Source organism: Berkeleyomyces rouxiae, assembly GCF_048999995.1.
Source record: "Berkeleyomyces rouxiae strain 22BRR77 chromosome Unknown BrBRR77_ptg000001l, whole genome shotgun sequence".
Lineage (NCBI taxonomy): Eukaryota > Fungi > Ascomycota > Sordariomycetes > Microascales > Ceratocystidaceae > Berkeleyomyces > Berkeleyomyces rouxiae.
Window position 1 is genome coordinate 866,025 of NW_027396491.1, and position 27,609 is coordinate 893,633.

Genomic DNA, 27,609 nt, shown 5'->3' on the forward strand with positions numbered 1-27,609 from the left:
AATCTAGTTTTTATTTCGTTGTCTTGTGAGCTCCAACTATTCTTTTAACTTTTACTCCGGATGGGAAGCGAGTTGTTTGTCAGATTTGAGTCTTCGTCGTTGTACTCCTCTTCGTTTTCTGATTCTTGATCGTTCTCATTCTCATCCTCGTCCTCGTCATCCTGCACCTCTTCATCCTCTTCTTCACTCTCCGGCTCAAAGTCCACCGCCTCCCCGCCATCCTCATCTTCACTATCCGCCCACTCTCCAATCCCCAAGCTCTCCTGCACCTGTGCATTCACCTCCACCCCACGATCCATGGCCTTCACCAATGACGCCCTTGCCAGCCCACGCAGCCGCACCCGCTCCCTCCGCGCCTCATTCCTCTCGCGCGCCCCGCCGCCCTGCCCCGCCGCCGGCACCGTCACATCCGCCGCAAACAGCAGCGCCGTTGCATACATGTGGTTGATCTGCGGGTCGCGCGCATACGGCAGCCGCTCCATCATTTCGTGCACCGGCTTCAGCACTGCCGAGAAGCCCGCAAACGTGCGCGCACGCAGCGCCTCTTCCTGCTCCTCAACCGTTGAGCGCCGCAGTGGGCCACCGTCCGGATCCTCCGCTGCGTCTGAGTCCGCCTGCGCCGCCTGCGCTTTTATGTCTTCCTGTGCAAGCACATGCTCAATGTGCGCATCGTACACCTCGCAGCTCAACAGCGCCAGCCAAAAGTCCTTAGCCGTCAGGCCAGACGACGTGCTGAGCTTCCACGGGTACTGCAGAATCAGCTGCTGGAAATACTCGCGCACGCGCGGCATATTCCGCGTACATCCCCACCGGCGACCAACTCGCCTACCGCGGACCCCGCGCCCCTCCGCCTCCGCCTCCGCCTCCACTCGCACCCGCTCCTCCTCGCCCGCCCGCATCAGCAGCTCCGCGCCAATCGCCCACATACCACTGCGCCGCACGTCCATGCGCGCTTCGACGTCGTCCAGCGGCGGCAGCCGCAGCATCGCGGCAAACAGGCGCTGCGCGCGCGCCACCGCCCCGCGGTCCAGCAGGATGTGGATGGCGTCCAGCATCGGGTCCAGGTAGCGGCGCGCCTCGGCCTCCGGCCCGGTGCCGGCGCTGGCGCTGGTGCTGCGCGCGGTGCCATTGGCGCGGCTCCGGCTGCGCGACTTGCTATGCCGCGCGAGGTTTTGTGGCTTAGCTGCCCGGCCGTCGGTGGCGCGGCATGTGCCATCGGGCGCGTCCGGGGGCGCCGCCTCGTCTCCCTCGCCGTCGCCGTCGCCAGTGTTGGGCGGCTCATTCTCTGCCGCATCTTCATCGTCAGAGGCGTTTCCCGTAAGCCGCGAGCGCTTCTCGGGCAGCGCCTTGTGGGGGAAGTTGCGGTGCGTTCTGGATGGAAGCTCGGCCGACTCGGGCAGACCGGCGAGATTCATTTGTATCAGCGTGTCTTCGGAGTGAGACAGCGGGTTGATGCTGTGCGCAAAGCGCTGGCGTGCACCAACAGCCGCAAACTTGTCGGCGCTGTAGCCATCGCCGTCATCGTTGTCATCGTCGTCGTCAAAGTCTGCCCTGCGCTTTCGAGACTGGACGCTGGCCCACTCGGGCGGATTTATGAAGGACATTAAGGAGCACTGGCAATGGTTCAAGGTCAAAGACCCACAACGGGAAAACTCTCTAGAGACGTTAAGAATGATCGCTTCGTGGTTGTTGAGAATTGCTATGCCATCAAAAGTTCACCAGTTGCAATGAGATGACGTTAAAATTGGATTTAGGGTTGTATAGGGTTAGCATGGCAAAGCCCCTCCAAATCCATCACACCACACCAACCGACAGACCACCAGCCTCACAAGTCCCTTCATGGGTATGTATCAGTGGTCATTATTAGTACGTTTCAGCTACATCACCAGCCCAACCGGAGAGATAGAGTCAAATAAACATTCAATAAAAGATAAAAGAAACGAAGAAAGAGTCGTCAAGGAGGATTGTGGACAGGAGCGGGAAAAAAGGGAAGCGAGACCAGAATTACGCGGCATTCTCACGGTTCTGGCGGTAGGCCGACTGGAAGTAGCAGACAAGGGTTAGCAGATGGGTTCATGCAGCAGCAGAGAGATGCGGGATGGCTGTCACTCACCTCCTGTTCAGCCTGCAGGCCCTCAATGACAGGAGCCAGCTCGCTGAGAATATCGTAGGCCTTCTTGTGGTAGTCCATCTGGGCGGCAACCAGCTCCAGGAGGTTACGCAGAGGCTCGGGGGTGTCGAGAACCTGTACAAGAGAAAAAACAGTTAGCATGGGGCCTCTGACTGGGCAAGGCAGGACTGGCAGAACTACGCACGTTCTTCATGACTCCAACAGCCTCCTCGGTTTGGGTGACAAACTCGTCCTCGGCCTTTTCAATCTCCTCCTGGGCCTCGGGGCTCAGTTCGTTTTCGTCGACAGGCTCGCGCTGGGCACCGGCACCAGGCAGCTTCCAGGTAGCGCCGGTAACACGGGCCTTGACGGCATCGAGGGTTAACCGGGAGTTCTCAACGTTCTTGCGGGCGCGCATGGCGAACTTGAGGTTGGTGTTGAGGGTGGTGGTCCAGCCGGCCAAGAAGTCACTCTGTATCTGGGCGTCCTGGGCCAGGCGAGCCTCGCCGACGCGCTCCATGGCCAGAGCGTACTTTTCGAGGGCCGTGGCCAGCGGGTCCTCGCCGGCGCCCGTGTGCTGCTGGTGCAGCAGCTGGCTGCTGGCCAGACTGGACCGGGCAATGGCGTGGCTAAAGGTCTTGGGCTGCGGCTTGGCCGACGGCGGCGCAACGAGAGCGGCCTGGGCCTCGGCGGGCGACGTGGCCGAGGACAGCAGGTTGACCTTTTCGCTGACGGTGCGGCTGAGGTCCTGGAAGCTCTCCTTGATGTTGTTCGGGTAGTCGTAGGCTTCATTGGAGTACTGCGAGCTGTTTGGGCGAGGAGCGTTAGCACAGGCGCATTCGCGGGGATGGACGGCGTCTGGAGAGGAGTGGCTTACGTCACAGTCAGCATCTTCTGATGCACCTGTTTCAGAGCATCGACGCGCTTTTCGAGGTCGATGTAGTCGGGCGGCAGCTGGGTCTGGACGGGGCAAAGCGGAATTAGCAACGGCAAAAGCGGGCGAGTCTCGGCTGGGGGTTGTTGTGGCCCACGCCACGCACCTTGTCGTCGGCCTGGCCAAGCTGTTCCTTGGTGTACTGGAAGGTCCGCGAGGCAAACGGCGTGATCTGCGACCCGAAGGACCTGCAATCAAGTTGGTAGGGTTAGCGCAAGCCTGTTGTGCGGCCGGGCGGAGCAGACGGCCCGCCGACATCCCATCGTGCCGGAGCACCTGTGGACGGGCGAGCGGGACTGGAGGCTGGGTGACAGCTGACGTACGAGAAGGTCTGGCCGAGGTTCTTGAAATTGTCCATGGCGGTTTGGATGCGGCAGGTCTCAGGGGGCAATAGAAGCTGTAGAGCTGCAAGTTCGGGTGCTGGGGAAAGGAAGTCTCTGGAAAATGGCGAGATCGGGTTCAACGTGCCAGATTATATAAAGAACACAGATGCTCGCACCGAGACCACCTCCAAGGCAACAGCATTGAAGCTTGTGATTCAGCCCCCCCGGCCATGTTGTCAGCTCCGCTCCTAGGCGGCCCCTGGAGCTCTCTACAGGGCCCATTAGGGCCCCAAGCTCTACAGCTTCAGAGTCTCCGGTCTGGAATTAGCGGCTGCTGCCCCTGGCTCTCAGTGGTCGCATGTCCCTGAGCTTGGTGTGACTTGACCCCACCTGCATTTCTGGTGGGACTCGTGGGACTTTGGCTATCTCCGATCAGCACGTGACGCATCACATGACGGTGGCATGGCCCACTTTTAGCCAGCAAGGGTCTAAGCCAATAGCAAGGCCCAATTAGCAATGCTGGAAGCCGCTTGAGCTTATTGCTCAAACCGATCAAGCCCGCATAGCTCACGGCCACACTAGCCAAGCCTCTCAATCCGAAGCCAGTCCGCCAGTATCTGAGCGGATCTCACAGAAGCCCGGTAACCCCGCCACACGGAACCTCCTGCCCCGAACCCCCCTTCCCACCATGCGTCAGTCCGCCCGCCTGCTTGCGCGCTACCTCGAGCCCGGCACCCAAACCGGTCTCACGGGGCTCTACACCCACCCGACACCGCGGTCGACGCTGCTCTTCCTGTACAGCCGCACGCTGGAGCGGCTCGGCGCGCTGCCGGCATCGTCGCTGTACCGCCAGTCGGTCGAGGCCGTGACCAAGCACCGGCTGGGCCTCGTGGAAAAGCAGGTGCCCCCCGGCTACGCCGAGTGGGCTGAGCGCGTGCGCAAGCTCATGGCCGAGAATCCCGGCAAGTACCGTCTGGCGTCGGGAGACGCGGACGGCAGTCGCGCGCACACGGTGCAGTTTGGTGAAAAGACGTTTGTGCTCGGCAAGGTCAGCCCCGAGCCCGACGTGCGTGTGCAGGAGTGGGATGGCGAGGTCGACGAGGGCCCGACGCTCGAGGGCATCCGCACGCCCGAGGAGAGAGCCGACCAGGCGCTGATTGCCACGCGCAGGGTGGTGGACAAGGCCACGACGGTGGAGCTCGAGCCCGAGCCGCTACTGACGGCCGATCAGTGAGTTGCCGCTGTGCGAGATTGTGGTGTCTTGTTGACCCTTTGCTAACAGCAGAATAGGATCGCCGAGCTCGAGAACCAGATTGGCGCTGGCCTTATCGAAGAGATCATTCAGGTGGCCGAAGGCGAGCTGAAGGCTCTTGACATCCTGGAACAGGCCAAGGTGTAAGTGTTCTCTTCTCCATTTCTTGCACTCCCAACTCCATGTGCTCAACTAACGACTCTCCGTCTCCTCCAGCTGGGAAAACCTTGAGGAGCAGCCTGCCGAGGGCCAGTGGACCTACTTTGAGCGCAAGTAAAGCAGCCAGCCGATCAAATCCTCCAGCCAAACACCCCCCTCATCAGCATCACGCAATGCTCCCCCATCCCACAGCGTACATCTCAGAACGTACAGCAGTATAGCACGCATTACAGTTACCCCAGACAAACAGATAAACACGTCCCAGCACTCGGGCTAGTCCCTCACAATTCACAGCTTTGAACTAGCCACAATGTACTTGTACAGCCCAGTCGACTCTCTACTACAGGATAGCCAAGGCCAGGCTTCATAAATGCCCATTTTTTTGTTTATAACCAAAGTATCCAAGACTTGTCGTGACCACTCTGACCTCAACCGTCCACAATGCTGTGTAAATATCCCCGAAAACTCCGAATCTTAAATCACCCATAAATTCCAAAATTCAAGCCCCGCATCATGTCTATAGTCATCAGTCTCCATCCCACCTCGCCAGTGGCTCTTCTTTTGCTTATCCTTTCCTCTCAACTCCTTCTTTCCATTAGTCAAGCCATGTCGGCTGGATCTTTCGGCACACGTTCTCATAGTCCTTCAGCACAGCCTCTCCAGGCAACAGCTTAGGCGTCGTCCAGAACATGGTCCATTGCGTTTCCAGCAGCTTCATTGTGCCTTGAGACCGGTCAAAGTACCATTTGTTGACCGGGTTATTTTTGCGGCTGCGCCAGCACACGCCCCGGGGAAAACAATCTCGGGCCATGGAGTTGAACAGGATATCTGCTACACCACCGGTGCCTTGCGAGCTTCGCAGAACAGCAAACTTGTCCAAGTACGGCACAAACCGGTTCTGCTCATAGGCCTCCTCCTCGGTTAGCCCCGAAGGAAGCTCCCACGTCAGAATGGCAGCTCCTTCGTAGTTGCCAGCAATAATGACACCTGCCAGATTGTTTTCCACGCGTTCGAGATACTTGGCTACGTCTAGCTCACGTCCAAACGAGTCTTTGATGAGATAGTTCAGGCGCGGGAGGTCAATGCAGCTGTCCGTCAGTCTCAGACGGGGTGAACCGGGCGAGGGTGGTGTCCATCCACTAATCTTTGGGCTTGGACATATGCTAACCGAGCTGCCTCGCTTTACAAGAGTTCCCATGCGCGCTTTGGGGTCCGGAGGCGATACCACTGACGGGCCACTGATTCTTTCAAAGGGCAATGAAGAAGAATAGATGGGCTTGTCGGTCAAGAGGTTGTGAATGAGTGGGTTCAGGGTCTTTCGAGTCCGCACGCTAGCAGCAATCCCAAAGGGCTTGGAATCAGAAACATCTGCCGTATACTGTTGTGTGATATGATTGGCCGGGCAAACGTTGGCAGCGGCCATTGGCGTGGTTATTAAAGCAGAAGATGTTGCTGGAAGGAGGGCCAGTGTGTCTCTAACCACCTTGAGATTTCGGATGTGTGAGATGTTTTCATCAAAGCCGTCTGTGTTGACCGCTCCAGAGCCGCCATCCAATGCAGCTTCAAGGTCACCAAGAATTGCATCATATTCTTGATCAAGGTTAATAAAGCGATGTGAGAATCGCGATCCCTGCGAGAAAGGAAGACCGCCATTTTGATCCAAAACAATGATCTTCTCAATAGTCGATGCTATGGGCTTCTCAACTGGACCACGTCCTAAAAAGTCATCTGTAGTTGAGGTCTGGAAGTTTCCCAAGTATTTTGCCAGAGACACCAATATGCTTTCGGGAGATGAAACAACGTTCTTGAGGGTCGCTGGCTCGCTGGCCAAAGATGGAAGAATGGGGATCACATCCTTCTCCAACACCTGCTCCAGCTCTCTGGGGTAAGAAACATAAATTCCATCTGCAGAGAATGGCCTGTTTGAAGCCCGAAGCTCTTCATCAATGGCAAGGATATTCTCAACAACCTTTGCTCCCGGGCCGCGATAGTTGTTGATAGCGTATCCAAGTCTCTCGCATTGTTCTCTGATAAGCTTGTTGGTTGCTGATGGGCCGCAGTCAACCACCACAATACACAATAACCCAAGAGTGCGGAGCTGAGAAAGACTTTTTGCAACACCCTCCTTGGTGGTCTCATCCATGAGCTGCGGAGATCGGATCTGCACTAGGCCAAGATGAAGAGGAGGCGGTTCCATCGCTACGGTGGGCTCAGGTTCAGTGTGCTTGGCCTGTGCTAAGAGAGCAGTCCCATTCTGTTCAAAGGGGGCAACGTCGGTAGAGGAGGCAGGTTTAACTTGGAGAGCGGTTTTTTCAGGCTGTTTGGCGGTCTGGAGTTTCAGGGATTTTTCAGTGGAGGCATACTTTTGAAGGTATCCTTTGGCATCACGTTTTGTTGCTGAGGCCTCGAGTACAGAAACAAAGAAGTCCTATGATGTAGATTATCAGCATGTCTCTCGGAAATAAAAGAAGTGGTAGCATTTACCCTATCAAATTCCACTTCTTCTTTTGGCTTGGGGGAAAGACCTGCAACGCCAGAATAAGCTCTTGATAGATGTGACTGTGACAATGCTGCTGAGCCTGGCGCATGATGGCGGTGGTGTGCAGTGTGCTATTCAGTGAATCTGTTAGTCACAGTAGGTTACACAACTGTCTCAGCAGAGCTGGGCTTTCTTACAGTGGGTGCGGTGGCCAGCTTTGAGGCTGCCGAGGAAAATTGGCGCCTCAGCATTGTGATGATAAGACAAAAGATAGTTTTGATGATGTTGAAGATTGATTTTCGGGAGGGATTTCTTCATGCACCGCTCGGACGTAAGAAGAAACAATGACAAGGCGTCTTGACGCAGGCTTAAGTGAGTGCGTGCAGAAGACCAAACCCTTGTTTTTGTATCGAGATTGAAGTTGTTGAAACTAGCGAGCGCGATATCAAGAAGAACGAAGATGGCGATGATAAGAAGAAGAAAATCTGGATAGGCGGGGAGATGCGGAGAGTAGAAGTTGTATAGAAAACAGAGGGAAGTAGAAATGGAAGGGACGAAGAAAAAGACAGCAAATCCAAGACAAACGGACGATAGACGAGAACATTTTGGCAGTTCCCTAAAGCATGAGTGAGTCTAGTGGGTAGCTACCCTTTTGGTATGACTATGACAGCAAGGGTTCCATCAGCCAGTTGCATGTATACAGTGTCATTGCCTTTGTCGGAAAGTGGCTAACATAGTATGACATCAAAACCACGAAAGCAAAAAGCTGCAGTTGCTTATCGGTCATAGGAAGCGCGGCCCCACTGATTTAGCATGCAGGGCGTTAGGGTTGGTCACCGCTGTGGGTTGCAGGCGGTCAGAAATCCTTGACTACGGCCCTCGAATTGTGAGAACATCGGGGCCAGAACTTGTGTGTGTGCGAGTATAAAAGTATAGCTAGCTAACCACATATAGCAGCATGTTTGAGCCTGATCGGGTCGGGGCATTCATGCGCAGTACAGCAATCAATTTGTGTAGTTGCTACTTGGACGAGGCGAGTTGTGGCTGTACTACGTCTACTGGACCTTGAAGAAGCATACACGATAGGGTTATACACCAGGGTCTATTGATTTCTGAAGGTGGCCGTATCGCGATACATCGGAAACCAAGGTCTGAGAGTGTTTCGGGTGCGGGGTTTTAGCATCTCACTGCTTCAGCTTTGCTGGCAAGTATATAAAGCAATATTGATGATCAAAAAAGGCGCTCTTATGGCTCAATTTTTCATTGTAACATTTTCTGCACTTGGTTGATTTAACCTCCAACACACCTATCATCATGGCTCCCCGTCTCTTTTGGATCGGCCTCGGCAACATGGGCCGCGTAAGCTTCACTCTTTGTTAACCCTTTGTTGCCGGTACCGGCCGCTCATTTTCGCACATGGCACTGATTCTCTTTTTGCAGGGTATCACCAAGAACATTGCGACCAAGGGGAATCTCGATGCTCCGCTTTTGATCTTCAACCGCTCACCCCAGCGGTGCGCGGATCTTGCCGCGACACTGCCCGGCGGCAGCGTTGAAATCGCATCATCTGTTGCCGAGGGTGTTGCTGCTGCTGACATAATCTTTACGTGTCTCGCCAATGATGCTGCGATGACTGAGACCATTGACTTGGCACTCGGCGGGTCTGCCTCTGTTGCCGGCAAGACGTTTGTCGACTGTTCCACCATCCACCCAGATACTACCGAGGCCATTGCAGCCAGGGTGCTTGCTTCCGGCGCGCAGTTTGTGACGTCGCCGGTCTTTGGTGCGCCCGCCATGGCTGATTCCGGCCAACTGATTGCCGTGCTGGCCGGGCCCAAGGAGGCCATTGCCCGTATCAAGCCGTACTACACGGGCGTGATGGCGCGCGGCGAAATTGACCTGAGCGATCGGCCATATGGCGCAGCAACAACTCTCAAAGTCATCGGCAACACATTCATCCTCAACATGATTGAGCAGCTGGCCGAGGGCCTAGTTGTCGCCGAGAAGAGCGGACTGGGGACGGCGCCACTCCAAGAGTTTGTCAACCAGATGTTCCCCGGGCCGTACGCCGCGTACGCGCACCGCATGGTCAGCGGCGACTACCACGAACGCCAAGAACCGTTATTTGCCGTGGACCTGGCACGTAAAGATGCAGGCCACGCACGGAGCATTGCCAACAAGGCCGGCATGACGCTACAGAATGTTGAGACGGTCGACGCACATTTGGCGCAGGTCAAGGAAAAGGCCGGTGAACGGGGCGACGTTGCGGCCATCTACGGAGCTGTGAGACAAGAGGCCGGGCTCAAGTATGAGAATAAGTAACTAAGTAGAGATCCGGGACTCTGAATTGTGGTTCTTTTCGCATAATGCATAAAGACATTGTCAATTAATTGTTCGTCCACTTATACGGCGCTCGGGGGAGCTTGCGGCCGGCCAAAAGACCAAATCTCTGTTGACAGGAGTGCGCAGGAAGAGCTTAGTCATCGCCCAGTTGCCCTCGTCCCCGTCGCAGGCAAACAAGAGCTTCAAGGCGTCGCGCGGGTCCGGATCACCACGACACCAACCAGTCCCAGCGAACGCAACAAATCGAAGCCACCCCCGAAGCTGCTGTGACGCCCGCGCACTGAATTTGCCCTTTGAAACAGCCCAAGCAAGCCTTGCTGCGACTGCTATTCTGTGCCTGTGTTCTTCTACGCACGAACAACAACGCACAGCCTCACTTGTCGAGCCTGTTGACTATCTGAGAGACTTTTTTTTTCTTCTTGCATCTTGATTTATTTACAGTCATTTTGTTTTTTCCTTGTCCCTCGCACGATATTTTCCTCTCGGCTTCCGCTCTTCGTCGCGAATTGTTCTACGACTTGTTCAACGCCTGCACGAAACAAAACACCATATACCGACACCTACACTCCGAAAATGGCGACCGGGTAGGCCTCTCTCTCCCGCCTCGACACGCTGCGCTCTTCGATACAATGCGCCATGTCTGCACCAACACCCTGCTGACCTTGTGATTCTTGCACGACCTGTAGCTCTAGTATCTTCGTTGGCCTGTTCATCTCCATTGCGCTCGCCGTTGCCGCCTTCTTCTTCGCGCCCAAGGGGCCGACTCAGATGTATGTCTCTGGCCTGCCAGCTACACTCGCCGCGTGTGTCTTCCGTCTGCTAACACCGCCGCTCGCAGCATCTGGCGCTCGTCTCTTATCCTCGCCGTCGTATCGTGCTATCTCATGTGGGCAATCACGTTCCTGGCGCAACTCAACCCGTTGGTCGCCCCGAACCGGATCGACCTGCGCGTCCCGCCCCACAGCGACATATAGACGAACAAGGCCTTCTTGAATCACCCTATTTTGCTGTTAGATGTAGCCCGGGAATGGGACGCTCAGGGTGGGCGCCAACGAGATTGGCTGGCATGGCTTTACAGCGAGCCGCACATTGAGCTCGGAGATTGCTGATGGCGAAGCTACTTTGCCTTGGTTGCCGCCATCCCTTTGAGAGGTCTTCTTCCTCCCGGGCCATATTGTCTTGTCTTTTGGCGTTTACATTGTTCTTTTCATTTGGTCTTTTACTCTTTTTTTTTCTGCGTTATTTTGAGCAAGGAATCATAATATAAACTGTTGACACCTGCATGTAGCGCCACCTTATCCTACAGCTAATTGTCCCAGCCAGTCTTTGGCATACAGAACAACCGCCCACATCGCCCGCCCCTCATCTACTACGCTTCCCTCGCCCATACTGTCTAGACCGCGCATACCAGCAGCCCAAAGCACAAGCTGACTCACCGTCCAACGCGACAAGGTGCCTGCTAGCGTCAAGACCAAAGCCACGCTATACCCGCTGTTAAGTAGAATGCGCAATGCCTCGATGTTGTTGGCGACAAGCGCCCAACCAAGAGAGCGCGCGGCTGCTGGTACGTCGTAGTCCCAGATGACCATGAGCATGGGGAAGAGCTTGGTCGACGAGGAGACCATGAGCGCCGTAGAGACCGAGTTGGGTCGCGTGTACCGCGGGAAGATGCGAAGCAGACACATTGGCGACCAGACGGAACATGTCAAGAAGCGGATGGACATGTGGAAAGCGAGCGTGGATAGCGAGCATAGAGCGACTGTTTGTGGTTAGCACAGATATCGAGTCTCGGGCTCCCGGCGCCAAACTCACGGAAGAAGCAGTACTGCAGCACAATTGGCTGCTGGGTGAACTGCGCCATGCCGCTGTTGGAGTGCGACAACTCGAGCGCGGCATTGCGCTTCTCAATACGGGCCCACGTGAGGTAGACATCAAACAAGAAGAGCATAACGCCTAGTCTGACAATGGATGGCTAGCAGGAGAGACGCGTCAGTAAGACTTACTACGCAACGGGGCGGCCCACAAGACTCACATCAAACCGGTCCTTGTCTCCCATCATGGTATTGTGAAGCAGGTGGCGGTACACCTGCGGCTTGATTAGCACCATGTCGATGAACATGACGACAAAGTCATGCTCGACATACTTGTCGCAGAAGCGCCCGCACTTGCGACACACCGTCAGCCGAATGTTGTGCCCGCTGCCATCGCTGCTGGACTTGGCCGGCGGGTCCTTGGTGCCCGCGCCAGTGCCGCCGCTTGTGGTCGCCGAATAGTGTGTCCAGAGCTTCTCGACGGGGTGGCTGCACTCGATGCAAATCGGCATTGCGGCGGCCCAGCAACGAGAGTCAGGTGTAGGTACAGGCAGGGCAAGAGAGTCGAGACAGCTGCTAGTGGTTTGCGTGTTGGCGGGGACCGAGTGAGTCGCTGGCTAGAGTCGCGGGGGAGGAGAGGCGTCGTCTGTGTTGGTGCAAGTGCACTCGCAATGCGTAAATCGTCGCGGGGCCGCCCGGCGGAACACGCAAAACTCGCCGGTTGATCTCGTTGACGAGTCACTCGAGCTTGTAGCGCTCTGTGGGTGTGAAGAAAAAGAAAACACAAGAACAGGCAACACAAAAGAAAAAAATACAGAGCACTGGACACGGGCAAATCGATCTGTAGCTTCGTGATGGAACATGGCACTTGCTAAAACCCTCGATACTAACCCTACGCACACTAATCACATGACTATTTGTGATCCTTCAAAGAAGAGGCTCAAGGACCCACGGTTTTTTTTGGCAAGCTTCAAAGCTTCATTGCAGAGGAAAAGCTTCCAAGCGCTGACGTCACCAAGACCCACACTCCAACATCATGGCAAACATTAGAGCCGACTAAAGAGATATTGATGCCCCATTCGATAGTTGTGTATTTTCAATAGTTACTTGTGTATCCAACAAACTGCCTAGCTCCCATAGTGGTTAAGAAACTCGACCAACAAAAGTGTTGATACGTCATTCAAACCAACAGCAGCCATGTAGTTATACCACGCATGAATACCATTCAAAAAAACAAAGAGCGTCTTATACTAACGCAACTAAGCGACTGTTATCAACAATATTCTATGTACTATGTAAGTATAAAGTTATATGCCCAAGCTATAATGCAAGCAGTGTAATGAATGGAAAAAGAACCGGAAAGATAGACACCCACACACCAACCAGACCCCCACTCCCCCTTCCACGAAAAGAAACAAAGTATACAGTGCCAACAACTTTGAAAGTAAAGCCTACAGGCTTCCTTGCTTAATCCTGCTTCTTGGCTCCACGGCGCGCCCGCACACTCCCGCCGCCGGTCGCGCCCGATCTAGACCCCGAGCCCGAGCCCGAAGCCGCCTGTTCGGTGCTGCGGTTCGAGCCCCTACGGTAGTCCAGACTGAAAACGGGCGGCTGTCCATCGTCGCTCAAGTTATCGCCCAGCTCAATCAAGTCATTTGATACCGGCCCAAAGCTGCTACCGCCGCCGACATTGCTTCCACCGGCGCCTACAACACCGCTAGTGCTACCACTAAAATTGCGCTTGCCAGATCTTGGAGACACATCGGCTTTGGCGAGTGCGCCGCGTACCCACGTCTCGACAACGGCAGCCATGCGGTCAATGTTTGTTCCGGCGTTGTGCAGAGATCTCGAAAAGTCGTCGCTTGCGACACCTTCAGTAGAGCCGACACCCGTGCTGGCCGGGGCACCGTTAGCAAGAACACCTGGAACATCTCTTGAGATGCCCAAAGACGCTGTTTCAGATCCCATGATAGCCATGGATGGAACGGCTTCCATGCTCAGACCCGGAATATGCTTCTTCGCCCATTTGTTGAGTATATCGCTTGCTGGCCCTGGAGCACGAACGCTGAGACTGCCTACACCACCTGCCTTGCGCATCCATGCTGGCAATGCTTCATCCCCAATACTAGCACCTCGAGTATGGTTTACATTTGTTGTGGCTGGTGGCGTGATTGATAGGCCTGGTCGCGCGCTCAGAAGACTAGGTCGTCTCATATTCGGGGTAGTCGAGCAGCCTGCTGATCCTGGTGTCGAGACATCAAAGCTCTGGCGGGGTGTAGACCGGGACGACGCGGTATGAATGCTCTTTTTCCGCCGGGGTGGGAAGTATCCGAGGGCTTTCTTGGACATGCGTCCGATTTCCACTGGGGAGCTGAAGCTTTCTAATGCTACCCAGCGAACATGCTGCCATGGCTTATCGGGGTTCCCCTGGGCATATGAAAGCGAGTCCGTCGTAGGGGAGGTCGAGTTCGATGTAGACGCACGAGACATGAAGAAGTCATCGATTTCTTGTTGTTGTTTACGCTGGCGTATTTCTTCGAGTTCCACTAATGATTTGGATTCGGGTACGTCCTCTGTTGACGGCGGCGGATCACACACTTTGCCCTTGACCTGACAGGCATCCACAGGCAAGAATAGGCGCTTGCGCAATTGAACATCGTTGGACCACATCCCGTTGGCCTTCTTGATTGCGTCCTCGCGACAGTGATACTTGAGCACGATCCCAGCAAAGGTATCCCCGGGGGCTATGTGATGTATGTAGACCAACTGGTCCTCAACTTCAGCTTCATCGGCATCGGCTCGAGTCAATTCGTCTGATCGTCTGTGCTTGAACTTGCCGCTCACATCCAGCCCGCCATTGACACCTTCATGGCTCTCCAGAACTGTGGCACGGCGTGCGGCTGTCAATGCAGCCTCTATCTCAGCACGAGAGCCAGCAGCGACGTCATCCATGGTCTTCCGGCTTCGGCCCCGGGATGTCTGGGGTTGCGGGGGCTCGGGGCCCCATGTGATCGGAGCTGTCGAGGACTTGGTAGACTTGTGACGGGATACCAGCCCGCCTTGACTCCTGCTGCGTCCAATGCGGCTGCCGCGTGCATACAGGCCACCGACCTCCTGGGGACTTGACGAAAATAGAGAAGTAGCATAGTCGGTCACGGATGCCCAGCTATCGCCCAAGAAGCTGCCAGAGCTGGGTCCTAGACTGCCGCTCCGGGTAGTATTACCGCCAATTCGGAAGCTAGAAACTCCCGAGGTGTTTCCCTTGTATGTTCTAGGGTCATCGGGCCGTCGGTCGTCGCGTTCAGCCATGCGTGTTGTCCCCCGCATAGTAGTCGGGCTTGTTGTCACGGGGTTGCCGGGCGATGAAGATGACGCCAACGGCTGGGCTTCGGCTCTCTGGTTACGTGGCCGCATAGCGCCGGCAGTGGCCGTGGTAGACCTGGTCCCCATATACTATGAGAGAGAAAGACAAAAAGCGATTCAAAGCTCAGAAGAAAAAACCGAGGCGGTGAGAGTGTCGGTGTGCTATGGATATTCGACTAGGCCCGAGGTCAGGAGTTCGAAGTGGTTCTTGTTTTTGTGGAGTCTCTTGTTTGTTCGTTCAGCGCAGGGCCCGGCGGGAGGTCCCGAAAGACACCATCTGGCGGCGGCAGCCGGTGCGGAAGGTCGGAAGCAACGATGGAAGCACTGATCACGGAGTGGAATCACAATCCAGAGTCGGAGTTTGGGGGCCGGAGAAAGAAAAAAGGAACAAAAGCGGAGAGAACAAAGGCTCACGACGTGGGCCAGCAGGATAAGGAAGGCAGGCTCAAAGATGGAGGCAAGAACTAGGAATTGAGTTCAAAAGGGTTCCTGCGCCTTGCTCAATGGAGATGGATAATAAGCAGCGTAGAGAGGGGGGGCAATTTTGTAGGCGGGAATAAAATAGGAAGGCGTATTCTAAAAGAAAAGGAAAAAGAAAAAAAAAGGAGGAGGTATTTCAGTGAAGCTCTGAAGCAAAAAAGGGCAGCAAATCAAGACAAGGCACACACAAAAAAAAACGAACAGAAGGCCGGCCTTGTTGGATGGTTTGGCCGTGGGGAGAAAATGGCTGTCGAGATGAAGCAAGAGACAACAAGAATAAAATAGAAGAAAAAAAAATAACAAAACAGAAATAGTCAAGTCTATAACAATGAACGCAAACAAAAGCTGGCAGTTGCCTTGTAGCTTGTCTTCCCCCAAAAGAATTGTAAGAGTTCTTGGGGTGGAAACAATGACAAAAAAAGAAGGTTCATGAAAAAGTAAGGAGAGAAATGAAAAGAAGAAAAAAAAAGAAAAAAAAAGAGGTTCGAGGGAAAGAACCAGAAACAACAGAGCAAGAGACAGAACCAGAAACCAGAAGATAGACAAGTCACTTCCCGCTTTGGCGACAATACATGGTACATCCAACCGTACTCGACCCTACTTACAAGCAGCAGGTAGCGGCAGCTACCCTCTTCAACCCGTGGCCGTAGACAAGGGAAAAGGGATTGAGCGTTTGGGCTTTGAAGAAGGGCGCCTGTGCCTCACCCGCACTTGGCAAGACGCCTAAATTAGGCTCCCTGCTCTAGATGGAACTTCCAGACAGGAAGGAACCCCTCTGTTCCTGGCTTTCTTCTCAGGGAAACTTCCCTACTGCAAGCTCTTTATCTTTCCATCTCTTCGTCGCCTGCCCTTTTTCAGGGGCCGCTCCAGGAGCCTGTGGCCCGCGTCTAGGCCTTTACAGGGGACGCCCACACTTATAGGGGAGGCAAGATTTGTGCCCCTCCTCCGCCGCCAGACAGCCGACTGGACGAGAAAAGGAGTCCCTTTTCCTCTCTCAGCCGGGTCTAGAAGCCTGCTTGCGTTGGTTATAAGCTTCGCTACGTCTTCTCACTCATTCGCGCCTCAATTCAGGTTAGTCCTCCCCATCCTCGTGCTTTTTGCACTTTGATCGCCTCCTCCCCTCTCCTCCGGCCCCCCCTTGGGTTTCAATAAAGGCTCCACTTCAGTAGTACGCACGGTCGTGATATGTGGTTTCACTTCACGCTTGAAAGACAGATAACTACAGCTTTTTGATTTCTCAGCTACGAGTAGTTGTGTTTATGTTGTTTTCAACACTTGCTGTTGATATGGCTGGTTCAGCTCTGACGTAACACGTACCCTAACCCCATTGGTTGTGTTTCTTCTTTTTCTTTTCAGACTTTAGCCAGTCATAGGCACGTCAAAGTTAAAGCCCGCCATGCCTGTCGTAAACCCGAAGAATTGTATCCTATAAAACAGAGGAACATCAGTAAGATTGTCTAGAAACAAATGGAAACGAAAACATAAAACACAACAAAAGAAAGCTTACCATTCTTCAACGTTTAGTGTCGAAGGAACTTGGCTTTGCGGCCCGGTTCCCTGCACCGAGCTTGAGCTCCAGCTATCAGGACTTTGTGCTGCCGCTCCCGCGTTGGTGCCGTCTGGACCCGTGGCGGGATTTCCAGCTGCGCCCGGTTGCTGGCCCATCCACTGGCTCTGGCTCGGTGAGGGCGTCGTGAAAGCAGCCGGCAGGACGCCGCCCAAGTCCTGCGGGGCCATGTAGTTATTGGTGTTGGCATTGGTGTTTGGATCAAAGGCGTCGCCGGGTCCCATGGCGACTGTGGCGGATTGCTGTACAGGCGAGAAAGAATCCATGCCCGGCGGAATGGTAGCCGGATCCATGTTGGGGTCTATTTGGTTCGCAGCCATGTCGGGATACACGGGCACCTGGTTCCCTTCAGGAAACAGCTGGCCGGGCTGGAAGTTCTCCCACAGAGACTGCGACAGGTTGGGGGAGTTTCGTGTAAAGAGATACAGATCGGGAGGAGTGGCCGGTACTGAGAACGATGGGTTGAACGGCGTCTGCGCGCGTGTTTGTGCGCCGGATTCGGTTCCACCCATAAAAGTATCAGTTACTGCACGACTTGCCCCAGCAGGAACCGCTTGTGAGTTGGTGTTGTTGAGTGGTGGTGGCATCTCTGTCGGTGCGGATGTTGGTTGTATTTCGTCTGCCGGTGTTTCTATGGAGGTGCGTGGTACTGATGTCGGTGCTTGTTCTTGTACTTGGTCGGATGGAAGTGATGAACCGTTGCTGGCTTGGGGAATACCCGGAGGCACTGTAGTAGCCATCGGTGGCTCTAGTTTCACGGGCTGCTGCAGGCTAATACCATTAGTGTTGATCGGGATCATGGGCCGGTGAGTTTCGCCAGCGTGAGACTTGCGATGCCTCTTGATGCCAGCCTTTTGAAGCCGCTCCTCGAGCACTTTATTGCCTAGTATAGAGCTGAAAAGCTTATGGATGAGCTTGGCCACCATCCAAACACTCGACACGTTCTGCAGAGCGTCCATGCAGATCCTGACACGCTCCTGGTTGACCTTTTTGATGGCCGGGATTGGTGACCGAGACTGGTACACATGCATTATAAGAGCCGAAAATATACTGTAGACGGCAAACCCAGGAACAAACCGTAGCTCGCTCCTCGTCACCAGATTCTGCACAATCATGGTGATCATGCCTGCTGCCTGCGTAGCAATATTCCGTGAAGGATACTCATACTCGCCAATCGGCCTGGTCGTTCCGGACGGCGGTATGTGTGCTCTATGCAATAGACAAAGAATGGTGTAGTAGTTTATATGAAGAAGAGCAGGCCAGAATGAATGGTTATCCTTGTCGTATTTGATTGGGCAGTTTTGCAGCCAATCTGCCAGTGCCATATCGCTATGGGTCAGGTCAATGGCTCTTTTAGGCCGGCCCTTTGAAGCTGCCGAGTACTGCTGAGAAAGAACAAGCCCCATGATTTCGCAGAGCTTCACATACTGGAGGAAGAAGATGGTGGCGTCTGGGTCTGGCTTATAATCGCTGGGTGCGTTGTCCTCGTCTTCGATAAAGTCATCTGCAACTAGCATTGGAACATCTGAGTCGTCCAGATTGATTCTGACAGGCCGCCCCAGCGCTACAGCCACAGAGCGGTCACGGGAAAACAGCACCCACCAGACACGTTTCCATAGTCGCTTATCTGCCTTGCTGAGTTGGGAGTTTTCGACACTGCGATGCATGCCTGAGCCCTGGGCCACTGTTACCGCCATGTTGGTCCAGTAAAAGACATTTTTCGTCACGTCTTCAGGGCCTTCCCAGTACCAGCCCATGAGCACTAGGGCTTGTACAATGGTGACTCGGTCATCTTCATAGTTGGCATCGTAAAGAGCTTTGGCGCGCTTGTAAAAGGTCAACGCAGCGGGAGTGGCGGATCCATTCGCATCTAGCAGCTGGCGATTGGTACAGACTCGTGAGCCGGCTAATAGCACAGATTGTAACAGAAATAGTGATGGTGGATTCTTGGGATTGCGATAGCGGTTCATGAAACGAGTCTTGTTGAGCAAGGGCATGATGGGGTGAACATATTTGAAGTATGCGTCGACAATCTCATCACAGAGTGCTCGTGGTGGAAGTAAGAAGGCTCCTCGTTGTTGTAGAATATCTAGCTCAAGGCTGTCTAGCTCGTCCACGCGCATGCGTGAACCACGGACGTTATCGGGCAGCGGATAATGAACGGCGTCGGCGGCTGAGCCCTTTTCGTGGACTAGGAGATTGAGGTTCGAGGACTCTCCGAGGAAAGCGACTCGTCCGGCTTCGGTGATTGGGGCTCGAATGAACTTTGGCTTGGTCAGGGCAAGATATGAATCTTGTGCAAGCTCGTGTTTCATTGTTTCGTAGGTGGCGACAGGTCCCGACGGCGTGCCTTGATCGGTGTGAACAGGCTTCAGCTCGCGATGCTGGAGGGGCCGAGATACAAGAGAAGCCTGTCTCGGCGGCGGGGGCGGTAGAACCTGCGGGGCGGGATTTGCCGGGTCATCCTCACTAGAGACGGCGAGCGCCTGGTTGTTAGAGCCGATGGCTTCCGTTAAGCTAGGCCGGCTTGGTTGAGTAAGCTCACCTATCTGATTCCCGGACTTGAGCGGCATTCGGGGCCTTTTTGCGCTTTGGCCTTGGAATGCGGCACTCGACTTGGAAAGCAACGCAGTTGGTACATGGCACACCAAGACTAGCGGCATCACAGCGAACCTAGAGATCAAGCAAGGGTTAGATTGAACTGTTTGGCTAGTGTAAAAGACACCATATTGGCTCACCTTTCTAGCATGACATGTCTACAAGGAGGCCAAGCAAAACAGAAGTAAAAGATTTTGTTAGCGTATATCATAGCAGGAGGAGGTCTTGACTGCGCCGAGTCTAATCACGATGACGACATACCTCGCAAGCTCGAGAGGCACGTTGTCTAGATGCGAAGAAGACGAATTAGCATTTCCCCGGGCCAAGTAACAACGCTTCAACGGCAGGCCATGATTAGCCAGTCTAGGGAGGGCCATCTCACCTTCGGAAGCTAACTGCTACAGAGCCAGAACCGCCCGGAGTCGATTCGCTATTGGCAAAGGGCGTAGCAGCAGTAGTAGAAATTTCGAGCGGAGCGGATGCAGTAGAGGTGGCTACAGCGCATGGTACGGCAGAGGAATTGCTGGTCGAGGTCTCCGCGGAAGCCGGAGTTGAGTGTTGTACCGGCGATGATATTGATGGAACTTGATCGGTGGCCGGCAGCGCCGAGGTCGAGCGACCGTCGTGATCGGTGTTCATGGCAAAAGACACACAGCAGCAGACAGGCACGGCACGGCACGGGCAGTAAGGGTTGATTGGGGTTGGGTTGGGTTGGGTGCGATGGCGCAGAGTTGCAGGCGCGGACGGCGATAGTAATGATGCAGGTTGAACAACAAATAAACAAAGAGTCGATGTACACGGCGATGACGATGATGAGAAACTCGAAGAAGATCAAAAACAATAATCCAGAAAGAAGTCGAAAGCGGCAAAGCTGCCCTCCTCCAACAACAGTGCGGAATTATTCAGGGCGGAGCGGCGGCGGCAAGTGGACCAGACCAAGCTGGTGAGGTTGGAGCTTATGCGAAGGGCTTTAGTTTGTGGACCTAGGCCAAGAGCGGCAGGAAAAGGAGACGGACGCTACAGAGCGACGCAAACCCTAAAGAGAGAGAGGGGATCCAAGACAGGCTTTTCTTGTGCCAAGTCAATAACAATACGATATACTTAAAAGATACAGGCGGGTTCTCGAGGCCAAGACAAATGACAACATTTATTTCTCGCGAGGCAGGCGTGTGTTTTTTCTGGTCTCTCTTTCCCGTACACACCGCAGTTGCCAAAGCTTGAAGCATCCGTACCTGCCCTGTCCCTTCTCCAGTTCTCCAGCCATGCGAATGCCATGCTGCAGCCTGATAAGATAATGAAATCCCAGCAAAGGAAAGCAGCACCCCTCGCCGGCCTATCAAAGCCAAGACTTTTGCGTGTACAAGAAGAGAGAAGAGAGAACAGAGGGGAAAATGCGCCGAATTTGGCATGTGACGCACACCTCAAGGTATGTACCTGTTGTATGAGACCTGTAGCCATATGGTACTTGGCACCTATTGCACGGCCTGTGGCCCCGACCTCACTTGCCCCCACGGCCGCGCCAGAGGTTCAGAGCTCCCAAGCCCCAGAAGGCCATGTGGCTTTGTTTTGCCTCGCACCCAGTTGCCCCGGGCTTGACACCCTGCTTTGGGCTGCATCTCCGGGCCTTGATACATACTCACATGTACCCAAGGCCCTCCCCCGCCTCCCACATTCCGCTGTTCTGGGCCGGTCTCGACTTGAGGTTATTAGCAGCACCACGGTCTGGTTGTCATGACACACAGGCCTTTATTAGTTGGCTCATCTAGATATCTAAGAAACAAAGAAACAATACACCGGGACAGAGGGGACACACGTCTTAGCTATATACCCACCGAGCCCCCCGCTGCCTCGCTCTCACCGCTTACGCCATTTAGTTGCGGCTCTGGTGCTCTAATGTTGTTAGCTGTATCCTTCGCCACCGTCATCTCCCGAGACAGCGGCTCGTCCAAAGCACCGCTGGTGTCCTGTTCGTTTTGAGCCGCAGTCTGAGGCTCACTAGAAGCCACTGGAGCAGCTTTGTTGTTGCTTTCTTGCTTGTCGATTATCTCGATCAGCGCATCAAGCGATGCATCTGAGAGCGACTTGATAGCCATGTCTTCTTCAGACATGGATCCGGCGTCTGAGGGTTGCGGGACTGTGGAATCGCCTGACTCTGTCTCCACCCGGGTTTCCTGAACAGGCTCAGGCTCGGCCTGGGAATAAGCGCTATGCCGGTCGCTCTTCTCCCGCTTCTCCTTTTTGTTTTTCTTTCTAGCATTGTCCTTGGGCGACTTGGTAGCCGTAGTCTTATTGTCCACCGGGAGGACCGTCTCCGCAACCTCATTCGCTTCTTGTTTGCCTGCATCTTGGCCCAGGATTTCCTCTTTCACCATACTTCCTTCGGCAACTTCCATGCCTGAGATGAATATGGCGCTTACACCTTCGAGGATCGCCACAAACGCGCACAGAAGACTGGCAATGACAAAGTGTGAGATGGTTGAGCCAATTTCCAGCCACGAGCCCTCGTCTTTGACGACCCAGAAAAAGTAAAGCGTCAGAATGTCACTGACGGCCATGGTAAGCATGAAAAGCGCGCTCGGTGCCACTCCCAGACGCTTGTTGAGCACGCCTAGGTTGGCAGACATGAGAGCAAAGGGGATCATCAGCTTGAGAATCAGCAGCGCCCCCTGTGAGAACGGGTCAAATATGGGAATAAGGCGGTACACAGAGTCGAGACTAAAAGACGAAATCGACGCCACATTGCCAGTGCTGAAAAAGGCAGACTGCAAAAGCACGAAAAAGAACAGCGCCACACGCGCATCCGAGAGGCGAAGTGGGCGGTACATGGATGCAGGAGAAGCCGGAATAGCAGCCTTTACCTCTTGTTCCTCCGTATCCTCCTGCTTAGTATCCAGGACACTAGCCGTGCTTACAACAGGCGGTGCCAGCTGAGAATCAATACAGCTTTCCAGACGCACCCACGTGACCAAAATCAAACTAAACGCTACATAGAAGAGGCCTTCGTATGAAATTGTCAAGATGACAAATGTCGGCGCGCAAGTCAGGAACATGCTCAAGAGGCGATGCATGTAGTGGATGTTGGGAGAGAGACGATACGTGATGGGCATAAAGAGCGAGATGACCAGCGTTATCCATCCCACAACCTGGTTGCCACGCGGCAGACCCTGCTTAGCCTGGAGGGAAAGCGTGCTTCCACAGGTGACCACCATGGCAAGCATAATGAGGCCGACTTGGATGCCTGTGATCACGCGAGAGCCTGGGCTCGGCTGGCGGGCATGAGTAGGCTTAGAAAAGTCAGCGAGGATGTAGTCTTCAAAGGCAAGATACAGCAAGCCAACAAGCGTCATCAAGACGCCTCCAGCCATGATAAGAGACAGATTTTCTTTTTTCATGGCTGGCAGCAGAGTGAATGTGCTCATGACAACACACGAAAACAACCAAGTAAGCAAGAGGCCGATATGTTCCTTGATAAACTTCCAGCCCAGCGAGAGTGGCCAAACCGATGCCACGAGAAACAATACAGTCAAAACCTCACGATGGATGTAACCCACCGCTAGAGACTCGACGACAGCTACATACAACAGCGTATTAATGGCAAACATGATAATGCTGCTACTGGAGGAAATGTGGCCAAAAAGGACCTCGCCACTCTTGACAATGCTCTGGCGTCTAGCGAACACCTCCTCCCAGAACATAACGGGGAAGAAGGCATAGAGATAGTACGTAAGTGGTGACTTAGAAACAATGAAAGAAGCGTATAGCGTAGCCAGGATGGACGAGAAGAATAGGGTACTGGCCAGACTGCGCAGGGGAGGCGTGGCACCGTGAAGAACAAACAAGTCGAGCACAATTGTCAATGCAAAGGCCATCCATCCCAGGTAGCCCACCGTGATCAAGGCGCGCAAAAACAGCCAGTCATATGTCTGCAAATAGCGCAGGCCATCAAGACCAGTCTTGAGGAGAACAGCGGTTTCTTCAATAGCCTCCTCGTACTTTCCAGCATGGATCAAGCTCTGAATGGCAGCAACGCGTTGTTCGGGAGCCAGCTGAGCCTCGGCATCAAGCCCGGAGAACGGACGGTAGCGCATCTCGGTAGCATTCTTTTGCTCCTCCTTGATGCGGTACATTTCAAGGATGCCCTGAGTGTTGACAAGCGCTGCAGTGGCCTTTTCCTTCATGTTGGCTGACAGAAACGACAGTGGGAGCTCGCCAACAGAGTTGGCAGGGAACTCGGTGCCGATGAGATAGGCCATGAGAGCAGCAACGTCGGCCTGCGCCACATCATGTCTCTGCACATGGTCGAGGTTCCAGTCGGCCGAGTACTCGTCGTGCCCCGGAGCGACGGAGCCGTCGGCGGTAGTTAGTGGTTTAGCCACGCCAGAGCCCCAAGCAATGAGCGGGGTGCGGGTATTGTCGGGGTGGCCGTCTCCATGGCTGCCCCAGTCGCTCATGCCGTGGTCGGCGGTGAAGACGAAGGAAGTACGGCCGTCGCCATAGAATTCCTCGACCATGCGGACAATCTCGCTCACGCCTTGGTCAACAATCTTGATGTTATGGAGATATTCCTTGGAGTAAGGCCTATACGAGTGGCCAGTAGTGTCGAGGCCGAGCAGATGCAGGAAGAAAACGACCCTGTCCTCTCTGAGAGCACGATCAAGTGTATGGTTGGTCTCTGCAGCTTTAAACAATTCTTTGACGTGGTCAAACACCCATAGATCCAGCTTTGTAGCATCGCCGGCGAAATCCTCAAACTCGGGCTCGTAGTGGTCGGCATCGACGCGGCCGGGGACTGCGCCGTGCTGGAACATGGGCAGGATATCCGGGCTACCCCAGCTCCAAGTATGACGGCTGCGGTTGAAGACACTGTCAAAGTTGACAGGGTTAAGCTTCCATCCGGTTGTCACAGCCGAGACATCTTCATAGAGGCCGGCAATCAGGGCGACGTGGCCAGGGCGCGACTCGGTGGGAACGCGAGTATGCGACACGCCAAAGGTGCCGTGCTCGAGGACTCGGGAGCGCAAGAACGGGGCAAGCGGGCGCGGGACAAGGTCGTCGGAATTTTCGGGATAGGGTTCAGGGTGGGCCTGGAAAGCTTTGTCGGCCCGAAGACCGTCGCCTAGAAGAAGCAAGCGAGGGAGACAGTTAGCATTGGAATCGGGGAGCCCATAGAGGGGGGGGAGGGACAGAGAGGCAAGCTGCTGCTTGGGCTGGGCGGCCTACCAACAAACAGGAAGAGTCGGTCGGCGGGAGCTGGCGTCGATGGCGGGCGGTCAATTCCGTATAGGCGCATGCCAGACACAATGGGACTGACAAAGTAGATGTCAAAGATGCTGTAGATGTAGACCAGGTGGAAGACCACGGCAATGGCTAGAAATCCAAAGCGCGGGAAGCCGGCCATGTTTCAAGATGCGGTGCGGTGCGTAGTAGGCGAGGCGAGTTCGGGTCCGGGGCCTCCTAGACTGCGTGCGACTGTCTTTTAGAGAGAGAAAGGAAAGGAGAGGCTGCGGATGTCGCGTTAACTCATTGACGGCCGAGACAGGAAAAGAGGCGCGCCAGCTAGTAAGGAAAAAAACGTAGAGAAGAGCTGTCCTGTCCTTGCTCCTCGAGCAAAAAAAAAGAATTATTCAATATTAATTGGCCACAGCAAAAAAAGACATGGGGAGCTGCTCGAAAAGAAAGAAGCTTGAAACTCTTGGTCAACGAAACAAAAAGAAAAGATGCAGCAAGTTCAGCTCAGAGCATGACGTCGTTTCAACACCAGCGCAAGAGAGAGAACAATGCGGCGCGTCAATGTGAAAGAGACCGGGACGAAGCTGCTGATGGTGAGAAGCCATCGTGAGGGGAGTAAACGATGAAGCAAGTAAAGAAGACACGCAGCACGGGGATACAGGGGACATCCAGTGAACACAGGCAGTGCTCCAGGACAAAGAGCCACTAAGAGATTTGGCGCTCCGCCAGAGCCAGCGAGTTATAGGGCACCCTGTCTCCATGCAGCCCCTGAGAATCACCTGAATACGCCTGCTGCAACCCCACTACGAATGTCCAAGACCAGTAGGCCGCGTGGATAACCCTGATGGCTTGAGCTACACAGGCCAAACCCTGGCGACATAGCTCCCAATTCACTTCCATGAGTAGGCGTAAAGCCACCAATACTTCCAGGACTCCCGTCCATCCTGCTTGAATCAATGTATCAGGTACATAACTTGGACATAGACTTTTGCGTACTGCCACCGACTCTATAACCAACGCGCCGGGTATCACTAACTAACCATCATTACGTAAAAGACGTAGCCATGCTCTGCCTCTGTTCCCTGTTGACCCCTTCCAGTCGTGCCCTGCTCACTCCATCAGCGCCCGCGACACCCGCGTGTAGAACTTGGCCGCGTGTGGCCTCGGGAACGTAATCTCCTCGGTCAAGTACTCGGGCAGCAGCTCAATCAGCTCGCTGTCGCGGTTCTCGTCTAGCTGCGGCCGGTACGTGAACTGCGCCTCCTCGTACTCGCCGTTGCTGCCGTCCTCCTGCTCAATGGCCAGCTTGAAGTGCAGGGTGCCGCTGCGACCCGTCTGCAGACAGTCAAAGACCTCTTCGGTGTCGTCGCGCTTGATGCCGCGGATAATCAGGCCCGTCAGGTCGCCGTAGAGGTCCTCCTTCATCTGTGCAGCTTGCACCATCTCGTTGCTCGCCGCCATTGTGCGCGTCGCACCACCGAGCCCGCCGCTACCCGCGCCCTTGCTTGGGTGGCCGCCAATGGATATATCGTTGGACCGGCTGGCAGCCAGTTTTGTGACGAGGTTCTTGTTCTCTGCGCGCGAGTCGGTTAGTGCCTTTTCGAGTGCGGCGACTTTGGTACGCAGTTGCTCGACTGTGGCTTCGCTTTGGTCTAGTTCAGCACGGAGGCCTTCGCCCTGCAGCGCCAATTCGGTTTGTGCATTGACTTGCTCCTTGAGCTGGGCGATAAGTTTTGTGGATGCTGCGGGTGATTGCGTTAGCCTTGATGCTTCGTGTCTGCGATGATAGTAGTCATGGGAGGGAACTCACTTTGAACTCGCTCCTCGCTTTGCTTCTTCAACTTTTCGTAGTTGCGCTCGGCCTCCTTAATGCCAATCTCGCGCAGCGCGTTGTACTTGGATTCCAAGCTCTCGAACTTGTTGTTCATTTCCCCTAGCTTCCTCCGCAGGGCTACTTCTCCCGACCCAGACTCTGCATCCGTCGGCGCTGGTCTCTTCTTTGCGCGCAACACAGAAGCCGGCACACGTTTGGTTGTGGGCGGCTCGGGTGAGGGTGGGACAACTGTGACTTGGGTTGTTTCCAAGACGCCTTCATCTTCTTCTGTCGGCATTGTTTCGTTCATCATTGTCTCTTCAACTTCAGTCTCGGGCTCAACATTGCGCACGGGGGCCCGGCGCAATTTCTTGGCAGGTGGCGCTGGAGCCTCGGGTTCGACCACTGCGGGGGTTTTCTTCTTCGTAGGCCGAGCCTTTGTCGCCTTTGCCTTTGGCGGCGCCGGTTCAGGCTCGGGCGTTTGAGTCACATCGCCCTCGTCTTCTTCTATGGGCGGCTGTGCTGCGATAGTCTTCTTTTGCTTCGGGACCTGTACACTAGTCGTCGATGTATTTGCCAGCTCGTCCGCCAGCGCCTGCCTTGCGCGCACGCCAAGCGGCCGTGACGGCCTTGCTGTAGGTTTCTTGATCTTATTGGCCGTCGGTTTAGTCGTCGGGGTGTTTGCGCTCGCGGTGGCCGTCGTGGCAGTACTACGCCCTCGTTTCTTGGTAGGCGGCGGCGGTGACTCGGGTTCGGGCAGCGCCTCGCGCACCTTTGTTTTCTTGGCTGCTGTCGCGCTGGTCTTTGCCTTGGTTGTGGGCGCAGGGTGTGTGACGCTCATGCCAGACAGTTCGTCTTCCAGGTCGGAGTCGTAGACAAGGCCGCCTAGTGTTGACTGAGCAGGGGCTGCGACGACCTTGGCCCTTTTCGCAGGAGGCATGACCGCAGGCGAATGGAGATCGCACCCGTGAGAGAAATCAAAAAGTAGCGACGAGAAGGATCAAGTACAATTGAGAAACACCCAGCGATGCGACGAGGCTGAATCGACAGGGCGAATAGGGCAACAACAAAACAAAGGCAAATAGGTAAAGAGGGAGTCGACGTCACTGCAGAAACCAGACAGGCGCTAAAAAAAAAACAAAGAAGAA

At 54.6% G+C, this 27,609-nt stretch overlaps 11 protein-coding genes across 11 annotated transcripts; 3 read left to right on the plus strand and 8 right to left on the minus strand.

Moving 5' to 3' along the window:
- Positions 1-44: 44 nt before the first annotated feature.
- Positions 45-1,604, minus strand: BROUX77_000269 (uncharacterized protein; the record flags this gene model as incomplete). Its single annotated transcript, XM_073747255.1, has 1 exon — positions 45-1,604. The coding sequence occupies one exon, from the start codon at positions 1,602-1,604 to the stop codon at positions 45-47; it is 1,560 nt and encodes a 519-aa protein (XP_073608506.1).
- A 400-nt stretch (positions 1,605-2,004) lies between these two features.
- Positions 2,005-3,402, minus strand: BROUX77_000270 (uncharacterized protein; the record flags this gene model as incomplete). Its single annotated transcript, XM_073747267.1, has 6 exons — positions 2,005-2,040; positions 2,114-2,245; positions 2,316-2,916; positions 2,988-3,070; positions 3,151-3,232; positions 3,368-3,402. 6 exons carry the CDS (start codon positions 3,400-3,402, stop codon positions 2,005-2,007), a joined length of 969 nt encoding a protein of 322 aa, XP_073608507.1.
- A 653-nt stretch (positions 3,403-4,055) lies between these two features.
- BROUX77_000271 (uncharacterized protein) lies at positions 4,056-4,896 on the plus strand (the record flags this gene model as incomplete). The annotated part of the gene is made up of 3 exons (XM_073747278.1): positions 4,056-4,597; positions 4,658-4,762; positions 4,836-4,896. The coding sequence occupies 3 exons, from the start codon at positions 4,056-4,058 to the stop codon at positions 4,894-4,896; spliced, it is 708 nt and encodes a 235-aa protein (XP_073608508.1).
- A 477-nt stretch (positions 4,897-5,373) lies between these two features.
- BROUX77_000272 (uncharacterized protein) lies at positions 5,374-7,508 on the minus strand (the record flags this gene model as incomplete). The annotated part of the gene is made up of 3 exons (XM_073747289.1): positions 5,374-7,206; positions 7,263-7,388; positions 7,455-7,508. 3 exons carry the CDS (start codon positions 7,506-7,508, stop codon positions 5,374-5,376), a joined length of 2,013 nt encoding a protein of 670 aa, XP_073608509.1.
- A 1,063-nt stretch (positions 7,509-8,571) lies between these two features.
- BROUX77_000273 (uncharacterized protein) lies at positions 8,572-9,579 on the plus strand (the record flags this gene model as incomplete). The annotated part of the gene is made up of 2 exons (XM_073747300.1): positions 8,572-8,616; positions 8,698-9,579. 2 exons carry the CDS (start codon positions 8,572-8,574, stop codon positions 9,577-9,579), a joined length of 927 nt encoding a protein of 308 aa, XP_073608510.1.
- A 594-nt stretch (positions 9,580-10,173) lies between these two features.
- On the plus strand, positions 10,174-10,574 carry BROUX77_000274 (uncharacterized protein; the record flags this gene model as incomplete). The annotated part of the gene is made up of 3 exons (XM_073747311.1): positions 10,174-10,184; positions 10,287-10,370; positions 10,439-10,574. The coding sequence occupies 3 exons, from the start codon at positions 10,174-10,176 to the stop codon at positions 10,572-10,574; spliced, it is 231 nt and encodes a 76-aa protein (XP_073608511.1).
- A 321-nt stretch (positions 10,575-10,895) lies between these two features.
- Positions 10,896-11,923, minus strand: BROUX77_000275 (uncharacterized protein; the record flags this gene model as incomplete). Its single annotated transcript, XM_073747322.1, has 3 exons — positions 10,896-11,359; positions 11,413-11,572; positions 11,633-11,923. The coding sequence occupies 3 exons, from the start codon at positions 11,921-11,923 to the stop codon at positions 10,896-10,898; spliced, it is 915 nt and encodes a 304-aa protein (XP_073608512.1).
- A 955-nt stretch (positions 11,924-12,878) lies between these two features.
- BROUX77_000276 (uncharacterized protein) lies at positions 12,879-14,861 on the minus strand (the record flags this gene model as incomplete). The annotated part of the gene is made up of 1 exon (XM_073747333.1): positions 12,879-14,861. The coding sequence occupies one exon, from the start codon at positions 14,859-14,861 to the stop codon at positions 12,879-12,881; it is 1,983 nt and encodes a 660-aa protein (XP_073608513.1).
- Positions 14,862-16,613: 1,752 nt separating this feature from the next.
- Positions 16,614-20,058, minus strand: BROUX77_000277 (uncharacterized protein; the record flags this gene model as incomplete). Its single annotated transcript, XM_073747344.1, has 6 exons — positions 16,614-16,680; positions 16,762-19,290; positions 19,367-19,494; positions 19,560-19,577; positions 19,681-19,705; positions 19,802-20,058. 6 exons carry the CDS (start codon positions 20,056-20,058, stop codon positions 16,614-16,616), a joined length of 3,024 nt encoding a protein of 1,007 aa, XP_073608514.1.
- Positions 20,059-21,239: 1,181 nt separating this feature from the next.
- Positions 21,240-24,817, minus strand: BROUX77_000278 (uncharacterized protein; the record flags this gene model as incomplete). Its single annotated transcript, XM_073747355.1, has 2 exons — positions 21,240-24,535; positions 24,640-24,817. The coding sequence occupies 2 exons, from the start codon at positions 24,815-24,817 to the stop codon at positions 21,240-21,242; spliced, it is 3,474 nt and encodes a 1,157-aa protein (XP_073608515.1).
- Positions 24,818-25,758: 941 nt separating this feature from the next.
- Positions 25,759-27,401, minus strand: BROUX77_000279 (uncharacterized protein; the record flags this gene model as incomplete). Its single annotated transcript, XM_073747366.1, has 2 exons — positions 25,759-26,390; positions 26,459-27,401. The coding sequence occupies 2 exons, from the start codon at positions 27,399-27,401 to the stop codon at positions 25,759-25,761; spliced, it is 1,575 nt and encodes a 524-aa protein (XP_073608516.1).
- Positions 27,402-27,609: the final 208 nt, after the last annotated feature.